At 46.5% G+C, this 11254-nt stretch overlaps 1 protein-coding gene across 1 annotated transcript in view; it reads left to right on the top strand.

Annotated features, from left to right (window-relative positions):
* Window positions 1–11254, top strand: part of BANP (BTG3 associated nuclear protein) — a 331188-nt gene that overhangs the window by 34194 nt on the left and 285740 nt on the right. The window contains exons 3-4 of the mRNA XM_018560558.1: window positions 3101–3195; window positions 8752–8951. Coding sequence (XP_018416060.1) covers window positions 3101–3195; window positions 8752–8951 — 295 coding nt within the window. The remainder of the gene's footprint in view (window positions 1–3100; window positions 3196–8751; window positions 8952–11254) is intronic.

Raw genomic sequence — 11254 nt, forward strand, 5'->3', positions numbered from 1 at the left:
CGGTCCCGGGCCCGTAGGAGGGGCAACGGAGCCCGGGAAGCACGGCGGGGGTGTCCGGCGGGGGGGGCGGCCCCTTCTTCGGGACGCAGAAGCGATCGGACGACAGGTAAGTCGCCAGGATCGCTTCTGTTGTAAAGCCGACAGTCGGCTCTACAAGTTTAAACAGAGTCCCGGCGGCAAAAGTCGCCGGGAGTCTGTTTAAACAGCCCCGATGCTGGCGACGTACACTGTACGTCGTCAGTCACGAAGGGGTTAAAGAAGTATTCAGAGGAGGCATGTACTCATGGGGAAGCATCACTGCTTTGACTATGGGATTTATCTGAGTGTATTTGATGTTGCTGTGCTTTAGTTTCATTATGCTGTTTTATATACACAGTGTCACAGAAGTGTTCTTTTGTTACCTTAGTGTTACAAAATACAGTCATTGGTCATAGGGCCTATTCACATTATAGCATTGCATTAAGCTCACACTATGGCACAGCGTACCTGGCATGCCCTAGGTGTGTTGTGTTGCTATTCATTTAAATGACACCCCGACACACCTCCTGGCAGCTCAGTAAGCGGTACCGCAATTTCATGTGCTACGATGAAAAAAGTAGTGCATGCACTACTTTTTTTTCACTGCAACACATGATATTTTGGTAGCACATGTTGCATTGTACTGTCTCTAGGAGGTGCAATAAAAAAAATGCTAATGCAATGCACCTATTATTATTATTATTATTATTATAGGATTTATATAGCGCCAATAGTTTACGCAGTGCTTTACAATATCAGGAAAACATTACAATACAAGACAAGATGGTAAGGAGGGCCCGGCCCCTGAGGGCTTACAATCTAAAAGGGAGGGGAAGTGATACATGAGGAGGGAGCTGTGTGGGGATGAATTGTTTGAGAATGTGATAATGGTACCACACGCTGGGTTCACTGTATAATATTGTGTGCTAAATGCACGGTACCTTGTGTTTAGCGCAATGCTATAGTGTGAATAGTATACATGGTAACCAACATTAATCGGGTATGATGGGGCCTTTTAAAAGCTGCTCAGTTGGTACCAAGGCGCCCAGTGCATCCTGAGAAAACATTCCCTACATTACACCACTACGGACTGAACACAAAACAACACAACCCCCCCACCCCACCCCTGTAAATTTACTTGAGCTCCAGTAAATGCCCGGTGTGCAGTATACCAATAAAATCATTGCATGCGTTTATATGTGTTTAGAAATGTTCTATAAACCTATATAAGCATGTAACCGCATGTATGCCATTGGCCATGTGAATGAAGCCTTAGGGTAGGCTGACCATGCTTTTAGAATTCACGGGAATCGGGCACAGTTATAACAATGGGCGGCCCAGCGGGCTGGATCAAAGTCGATTACTAAGCTGACATTTGTCAACGGAGGTGAGCCGAACACTGACTGCAACCAATCAGCTACAGTCACTGTTCATGTGATCTGGCAGCTGTTTGTGCCGGTTGTCCACATACAATAGCCGCAGTTGTAGATTCCCCAATTCATGCTGTTTAGTGCGGATGGATCAGCCCAAAAGCTGAACAAGAAAAATCTATTGTATGGCCGGGTTAGATGTTCTACCATTATAATGACAGTCATTGTGCTGCTTAAATAAGCAGTGATCACATGCGTGTAGACATAATACAGCTGCCGCATATAGAGTTACAAAGACTAATAGAATTAAGCTTCTGGAAGCAATAAATCATTATCCACACACCTCTGCAAAGGGTGTCTGCTCCATTATCCTGATCCTGACTTCATTGGCTGGTCATGCCGCTAGGTTGGAAGAAGCTTGTAGCCGGAGAACACTGCCAAAAAATTCCTTTTGAATTCTTAGTCCAGATCTAAAAAATCTGAACATACAATCATGTATAAAATGTATATGATGATCAGAATGTTGTACACAGCTGGGTGAGAGATATCACATGCACACGAGTACAGACCATAGGAAAACATCACACGAAAACAGATGCATCTTTGGCTGCGGACCAAGCATGTGGTCACTCGGGGAGTTGTTCGGCACTTGGATTTTATGCAGATCCAACTGAGTATTTACGCTTTCTAGGTTTTACAAATTGCTCACATATTGATCTTTTCGCAAGCCAGTGGAGGAGCTGCCTTACATAGAACACCAGGAATCTGTTAACACGCGCCATTACTCCACCCAGTCCGTGTCATCCGTTACCATCGCGGGTGAACTCGCAGCCACGGGGACAAAGGGTCACTGAGGGGGCACCCTAGGTGGCACGGGTTAACCATATGCACGGGTATTCCTCTTTTTCTATTTATGCTCTTTAGTTATAGACCAGGTTCGCTTTACTAAGTTAACATGCACTTCAGTGATTTGTAAACAATGATTTAATTAGATCCTTCGGGGAATCTCCAATCATTATTCTCTAGGCTAGTGGTTCTCAACCTTTCTAGGGCCGGGACCCCTTGGTAACATTTGCTAAGTTGTGGTGACCCCCAACGGTAAAATTTAGGGATGACGCGACATCTGGCGGCGTGGCGGGAGAACTGACACTGCTGCGCTAGGAGAGGGCTGAGGAGGAACCTCACCTTATTGTTTATTTTTTATAATTTTCTTATTTTTTAATAATTTGTTTCTTATTTCTTTTTAATCGCTTTTTTATTTTTTTCATTCTTTTATTTCTATTTCTTTAATAATTTTTTAATCTATTTTTTTTCCACTTAACTTCATTGCTATCACACAGAGGTAACAAGCCCCTGTGTAATAGCAATTGGAGGTGACAGGTTCTCTTTATTGACCCTGTCACCTCCAATACAGGAGTCCTAGCACAGCACTGTGCTGGAACTTCTGTGACAGGTGAGAGGGGAAGACTGCTATCCCCTCTCACTGTGCACACGGAGCGGCAGGTTTACTTTTAACCCTGTCAGAAAAAAAAGAGCAGAGAAAACGCTTCTCTCCTGGGGGGCCAGAAGCCGATAGGCGACCCCTGGCGAATCGTCATTAGACCCCCAGGTTGAGAACCACTGCTCTAGGCATTGCCGACTGACTCATTCACTGTTGTGATGACTCTCGTCGCGATCATTGTTTAATGTTTGTTTTCTCTGTCTCTCCGCAGTCCTGTTAGAGAATCACGAGGTCACAGAGGACGACCTTTCGCCTTCACTGAAACGACAGCGGATAGAAATCGACTGCCAGGACCCGTCCATAAAGGTTGTCCACATTCACTGTTTACTTATTCTTTGATACAGTTATGCAGAGATGGGATAACTCTGCTCGTCTGGGACTCAGACGTATCCGAAGTGTAAATCTCTGGAAGATAAGAGCCATGGCTGGTTCAGTGTCCAAGTCACGGCGGGAGCATTAAGCTTTATGAGGATTTAAGTACCCATCTTAACACAGGAAATCAACTTTCGTATGAAAGTCACAGAGGGAATGCTCTCTCTCTTTATATAGTTTTTGGAGTGAGAGAGCGTCTGGGTCAGTACTGTGAGAGAGCGTCTGGGTCAGTATCCATATGCCCTCTGACTCTAGCAGTACTGACTCATATGCCCTCTGACTCTCACAGTACTGACCCATATGCCCTCTCGCTCTCACAGTACTGACCCATATGCCCTCTCGCTCTCACAGTACTGACCCATATGCCCTCTCGCTCTCACAGTACTGACCCATATGCTCTCTCACTCTCAGTACTGCTCCGTATGCTCTTTCACAGTACTGACCTATATGCTCTCTCACAGTACTGACCCACATTCTCTCTCACTCTCACAGTACTGACCTATATGCCCTCTCACTCTCACAGTGCTGTCCCAAATGTTCTCTCACAGTACTGACCCCTATGCTCTCTCACGCTCACAGTACTGACCCCTATGCTCTCTCACGCTCACAGTACTGACCCCCGCGCTCTCTCACGCTCCCAAGACTGACACTGACCCCTATGCTCTCATACGCTCACAGTACTGACCCCTATGCTCTCACACGCTCACAGTACTGACCTCTATGCTCTCTCACGCTCACAGTACTGACCCCTGTGCTCTCTCACGCTCACAGTACTGACCCCTGTGCTCTCTCACGCTCACAGTACTGACCCCTGTGCTCTCTCACGCTCACAGTACTGACCCCTGTGCTCTCTCACGCTCACAGTACTGACCCCTGTGCTCTCTCACGCTCACAGTACTGACCCCTGTGCTCTCTCACGCTCACAGTACTGACCCCTGTGCTCTCTCACGCTCACAGTACTGACCCCTGTGCTCTCTCACGCTCACAGTACTGACCCCTGTGCTCTCTCACGCTCACAGTACTGACCCCTGTGCTCTCTCACGCTCACAGTACTGACCCCTGTGCTCTCTCACGCTCACAGTACTGACCCCTGTGCTCTCTCACGCTCACAGTACTGACCCCTGTGCTCTCTCACGCTCACAGTACTGACCCCTGTGCTCTCTCACGCTCACAGTACTGACCCCTGTGCTCTCTCACGCTCACAGTACTGACCCCTGTGCTCTCTCACGCTCACAGTACTGACCCCTGTGCTCTCTCACGCTCACAGTACTGACCCCTGTGCTCTCTCACGCTCACAGTACTGACCCCTGTGCTCTCTCACGCTCACAGTACTGACCCCTGTGCTCTCTCACGCTCACAGTACTGACCCCTGTGCTCTCTCACGCTCACAGTACTGACCCCTGTGCTCTCTCACGCTCACAGTACTGACCCCTGTGCTCTCTCACGCTCACAGTACTGACCCCTGTGCTCTCTCACGCTCACAGTACTGACCCCTGTGCTCTCTCACGCTCACAGTACTGACCCCTGTGCTCTCTCACGCTCACAGTACTGACCCCTGTGCTCTCTCACGCTCACAGTACTGACCCCTGTGCTCTCTCACGCTCACAGTACTGACCCCTGTGCTCTCTCACGCTCACAGTACTGACCCCTGTGCTCTCTCACGCTCACAGTACTGACCCCTGTGCTCTCTCACGCTCACAGTACTGACCCCTGTGCTCTCTCACGCTCACAGTACTGACCCCTGTGCTCTCTCACGCTCACAGTACTGACCCCTGTGCTCTCTCACGCTCACAGTACTGACCCCTGTGCTCTCTCACGCTCACAGTACTGACCCCTGTGCTCTCTCACGCTCACAGTACTGACCCCTGTGCTCTCTCACGCTCACAGTACTGACCCCTGTGCTCTCTCACGCTCACAGTACTGACCCCTGTGCTCTCTCACGCTCACAGTACTGACCCCTGTGCTCTCTCACGCTCACAGTACTGACCCCTGTGCTCTCTCACGCTCACAGTACTGACCCCTGTGCTCTCTCACGCTCACAGTACTGACCCCTGTGCTCTCTCACGCTCACAGTACTGACCCCTGTGCTCTCTCACGCTCACAGTACTGACCCCTGTGCTCTCTCACGCTCACAGTACTGACCCCTGTGCTCTCTCACGCTCACAGTACTGACCCCTGTGCTCTCTCACGCTCACAGTACTGACCCCTGTGCTCTCTCACGCTCACAGTACTGACCCCTGTGCTCTCTCACGCTCACAGTACTGACCCCTGTGCTCTCTCACGCTCACAGTACTGACCCCTATGCTCTCACACGCTCACAGTACTGACCCCTATGCCCTCTCGCTCCCTTACACAAAACAAAAGCACTGCCACTGATTGAGGAATTTAACAAAAATTAAATCGGATAAAGTGGCCTACCAAATCTCTTCCGAGTCTCTGGAATAATCACTGAACATTCCCAAAACAAGAAACCTGTATTCCAAACTAACACACACCAAACTCCTGTGTACACATATCAAACTGTGCATATAGTAATACTAGTTCACCTAAAGAAAAATAAAGCTGCATGCCCAAGATTGTTTATTTGTACACAATTGTATGATGGTAATGCAAGTGAAAAGTTCAAGACCACTTTGTGTGCCATATCCCAGGAGTCTTACGTATCTGTATTCTCACTTAACATGAGAACAAAGGCACATTATTATGACCATCCCATCAGTACGTCGTTGGACCACAATGCGCCATGCCACGGTGCTCGTATTGTGCAGGAGTGGTTTCAGGAACATGAGGGAGACTTTACCTTGCTTAGGTGGCCCCACAATCACCAGATCTCAATCCAATTGCAGCATTTGTGGGACGAAGTTGAAAGAGCCAATCAGGCAGCTGGTTCCACAACCATCAAATCTCACAGAACTGGACAGTGCTATTCATCAGGCATGGTGTCAGATTCCTCGCATCACCTTTCAACATCTCGTGGAGTCAAATTCATCCAATTTGTGCAAACGGGTAGACCATATGTTAGAAAACATTAGAATAGATTGGGATTTTTAGGTTTGTTATCCTGTTTTAACTCTTTAAGGTGTGTGTGGACATGGATTTTGCTCCCTGGGGAATAAATCTGCTTATACTGTATATGGCCATTTCCATGAATCTGCAGCCTAAACTTACCTAACAGTAAACCTCTGCTGTAATGGGTGCAGATCAGCAGACAGAGCTTGTTGGGCTGTAATGGGTGCAGATCAGCAGACAGAGCTTGTTGGGTTATAATGGGTGCAGATCAGCAGACAGAGCTTGTTGGGCTGTAATGGGTGCAGATCAGCAGACAGAGCTTGTTGGGCTGTAATGGGTGCAGATCAGCAGACAGAGCTTGTTGGGCTGTAATGGGTGCAGATCAGCAGACAGAGCTTGTTGGGCTGTAATGGGTGCAGATCAGCAGACAGAGCTTGTTGGGCTGTAATGGGTGCAGATCAGCAGACAGAGCTTGTTGGGCTGTAATGGGTGCAGATCAGCAGACAGAGCTTGTTGGGTTATAATGGGTGCAGATCAGCAGACAGAGCTTGCTGGGTTATAATGGGTGCAGATCAGCAGACAGAGCTTGTTGGGCTGTAATGGGTGCAGATCACCAGACAGAGCTTGCTAGGCTGTAATGGGTGCAGATCAGCATACAGAGCTTGCTAGGCTGTAATGGGTGCAGATCAGCATACAGAGCTTGTTGGGCTGTAATGGGTGCAGATCAGCATGTTGTGAAGCAAGCAAGGAGTATTATTCTGCTGGAAGGCAAGCACTGAGCTAAAGCTTGTATTCTGTGCACCTTTATAGCGGATGTTTTCCATGGAGCAGAGCATAAATACAGAAGTACAGGATAGATCTGCAGCACCACAAGATGTGATGTCGTCTGTATACTTGTGTGCAATTGACTGAATTTTCTTCCATATCTAAGCAAAGCCATTCATACCTGGAACAGTGCACTTCATATATAATTAATGTGATTTGTCTTCAGCGTATTGTGCAGCTATAAAATGATGTATTGTGCCATCTAAACACACGAGCCAATGGGTTTTATAGATAACAATGGTTCGCTCGTCGTTCTCACTTCCTACCACTAGATGGCAAGCTTGGCATTCCTCAGATTTCATCCTACAAATGATATCTTAATGCAAATCATTTTCTGTGCGAAGGTAGAGATTACATTCCTGCCTTTACCTCTGTCTCTCTGTCAGCGAGCTTGTAAAGAATGGAGGTAAATTATGGCCCAGCTTAATCTCGTAGCTGGATATGTTTCTGAAAATTAGACATCTGGAATATGCAGCACGGTTTGTAATATGGGGTTTGATTTTTAGGGCATTGCAGGAAGCATAATGTGACTTTCATATATATATAAATATTCCTAGTGAGGACACTTAAGCTTTCAGTTCCTATGTTGTAAATATTCGGATATATTAAAGGTCAGGAGAAGTGAACTCCTCTCTTCTTACATGGAGGCTGCGTCCCATTGGACCTATCGTTGTACTCACGGTTCCCCATACACCAAATCAAATATCTAATGTCAGAGATTTAACATATATATCCCTGCTTGCAAATTTGTCTGAATGACTGACCAGCTTCTAGTTATAATTATTACATTTAACAGGCAGTTAATTTGGGGGAGCTGCAAATTTTGTTGAGCTCTAAAATGTACCTGTGCTTAGGGTAGATAGGGGCGAGAGTAATGAGCGGTTTAGTGTAGCGTTTCATATTCCTGGGAAGCAGCTAAATAGACATTTGAAATGCACATGTGTATATTGTGTTACCTGCCAGAGGACATGTCATTGTTTCCAGCCAGTCTTGTAATACGCTACACAGCCAGGCAGATGGCACCCACGTATCCCAGTTCGGCCTTGCAGGTTGCTGTGTGTCTAATTAGAGCGTCCCAAGAAAATGTCCAAGAGTCCATTCTTTTTTAATGATGTCATTGGTTCACAGTTGAAAGACAGCCAGCACATTTCAAGGGCCACACAAACTCCCCCCTTCATCAGGGTTTAGGAATCCACCCCGCTGCTTGATTGACAGCTGGCTCTGCCTCTCTAGAGCTGTGCCTGCCCGGTCCGTACTTCAGTCGGCACTGGAGGAACAGAGAGGGGAGACGGGGAATCCCAGTGGGGGGCGGTGACTGACAGTCACTACTCTCTGCATGGAGAAGATCGTGAGGTGAGTGATCGGTGGTATGAGATAGCTCAGTTCTCAGTGTATAGAGCCGACGTGTGATAGGTGTAGTGTCACACTTCAGCTCTATAGATGGGGATGAGTGCATTTCACTCTCCCCATAGTTCTCCTTTAAAGTCAGCACTAGCCCTTTGCAGCTCCTTGAAGTAGGAGGTTAGGATGAGTGAGTTAGGTTTGTCTGCGACCTCTGTTTTTTGAATGCCTGAAAATACACAAGTTTCAGCTTGGTTCTGTTTCCTTTGTGAACATTGCTTTGTGATCCTGAACGGCGTTGCTTTTCCTTTGCAGTCTTTCCTGTTCTCCATCAATCAGACCATCTGCCTGAGGCTAGACAGCATCGAGTCCAAGCTGCAGGTTCTGGAGGCCACCTGCAAATCTCTGGAGGAGAAGCTGGATATGATCATGAACAAACACCCAAATCCCATCCAAGTACCCATGGTGGCGGGATCACCGCTCGGAGCCACCCAGACCTGGAACAAAGTGCGATGGTAGGAGAGCAATTCATCCAACAGACAATAGTCGCAGTTTTGTTACTTTCCGCTGCTGCTGTTTACAGTGTTTACATTTTAGCTTGTGCCTATTAAAGAGTTATTTTCTGAATGTGTCCAAGAAATATCATGTTTGATATAACGTATTCATCCTCATCATACAGGACAGTCCTGATAGTGTAATAGTGAAATTTTTTAAGGGTCAGTCCACTATGAACTGGTTATTCAGTTTCTGGTAGATGTTTGCAAGTTAAAGCTGAACTCCAGACAAATATAAAAGACACAAATGAATGCAGCTCTATAGTCAATAAAACATCAATTTAAGTAGAATATGACTTGGTATCAGCCTCCTGCAGTCCCTGTAAAGCAGAGCTTAGATTCGGAGATGGAGAAGCAGCACAAGTTGCCAATCAGTTGTGATGATGTGCTAACAAGGGACATGGTGATAGGAGAAGAGAGCAGAGTGACAGATAGATCAACTCATCAGTCTCCTGCTTCTCCTTTACTGTCCAGTCACAGGCTGGCGGGGGGGTTGTGGACGATGAACCACATCAAAGGAAAATCAGATCCTCTGCCCTGCTAGGCAAGGCAGGACTGTGTTGTGTGGAAGAGCTGTGTAAGGTTCAGAATTGTAAATCCTTTCACTCCCATACATGTTTTTCATCTGTGTATTTGTTTTTCTGGAGTTCAACTTTAAGGCCCGGTTCACACCTGGGCGTTTTGTAGCGCGTTCCTACGCTCTGCAAAACGCTCAAACACCGAAATCCCATTATTTCCTATGGGTATGGTTCACACCTGGGTGTATTACAGGCCATATAAACGCGCTGCAAAACGCCCTACGCCCAAAGAAGTACAAGAGCTTCTTTGGGGCATTTTTGTTGCAAGTTTCCATTGGGATACAGCCAAGTAGCCCTCGAAAACGCGCGTTTGTCGCGTAAAAACGTGCATCACGAAACACGCAACAAATGCGCAAATTCGATACGCCTTGGTGTGAACCCAGCCTAAATCACCTGTCGGGAATAGGGGGGTTTTTCTTGAGTTGCACACCTTGTACTGACATTGGCGTGGGATTCCACCCTTTTAAATGGAGTGAGAACACCCATTTTTATTTGTTTCAAGAGGAGTGAGACTCCTATAGGGAAATGTGGAAGGGAGTTGTCACACCGATTAAGAATCCTGCTTGTGACTCGCCCCATCAGATCTCACATATAACTGAACTATGAAAGTGAACTGACCCTTCAATTCTCCACGTAGAACCGGTGCAATCTCCATTCTTATGTGATACGGTGTCACTATTTCCCCTATATAGCGCCATCCTATTGTGGAATGCTGTACACAAAAAAAAAACTGTCGCTAGAGTTGTGCAAAATTTTAGGACTTTTTTGAGGGGGTCCATAAACTATTCCCATTACTGGATGTTGTTGATGTCTGTGTCTGTGATAGAACAGAAGTGTTCAAAATTAATCAAATTATAGCAAAATATCTTTTTATCGGTAGTTGTGATATAATTTGATATGTTTTCAATTCTTTCATAATGGATATTTATACTTATTTGTATCATTGTTTATTTGAATACTTTTATAATTAACAATAGACATAGAAACATATTCCAGCAAAGTACAATCCAAGAAACACGCAATAGTTGTTGGTTATAAAGTGATTGACGGTTGAGGGGGCCAGGCCAGGTTGGATTGGGGTTAGAGAGGATGAAGGTTATAGCGTATATATACAGGGGAAACTCGAATAATTAGAATATCGTGCAAAGTTCATTTATTTCACTAATGCAACTTAAAAGGTGAACCTGCAATACAAGGGTAGATTATTGACTTGCCCATAGACAGACTTTAACTAAGTGCTCTTTGTGTATAGGGGGCCGGAGTAAAGAGGATTTACTTACCTGATCCCCGCTCCTTCTGTGTGTCAGCACTTTCCTCTGCTGGTGGAATGTCCCTTGTTGTCCTTGCATCTAATGCAAGGTCTATGGAACCTGCATTAGACATGATGACATACGTGGTCCTTAGACCGCCGGAGTGAAGGGAAGAAGAGGCAGGCCGGAGTGAGCCGGTGAGAGCGGGGATCAGGTAAGAAAATCTGCTTTACTCCACTCCCTAGATCAGGGCTGGACAATTTCCCAGGAGACAGGTAACCAATGCGTCCTAAAAATCACAGGTGGCTCTTAACGTTTGAGGTTTCCTCTAGTTGTCAATGGAGCTGGCTCCTGTATTCGACTGACTGGCTCCTGAATTCTATATTAATTTGTCTATCCTTGCCCTAGATATAAACAGGCACTGAACCCTTGTAGT

Source organism: Nanorana parkeri, unplaced genomic scaffold (genome assembly GCF_000935625.1).
Source record: "Nanorana parkeri isolate BGI_ZX_2015 unplaced genomic scaffold, ASM93562v1 scaffold465, whole genome shotgun sequence".
Taxonomy (NCBI): Eukaryota; Metazoa; Chordata; class Amphibia; order Anura; family Dicroglossidae; genus Nanorana; species Nanorana parkeri.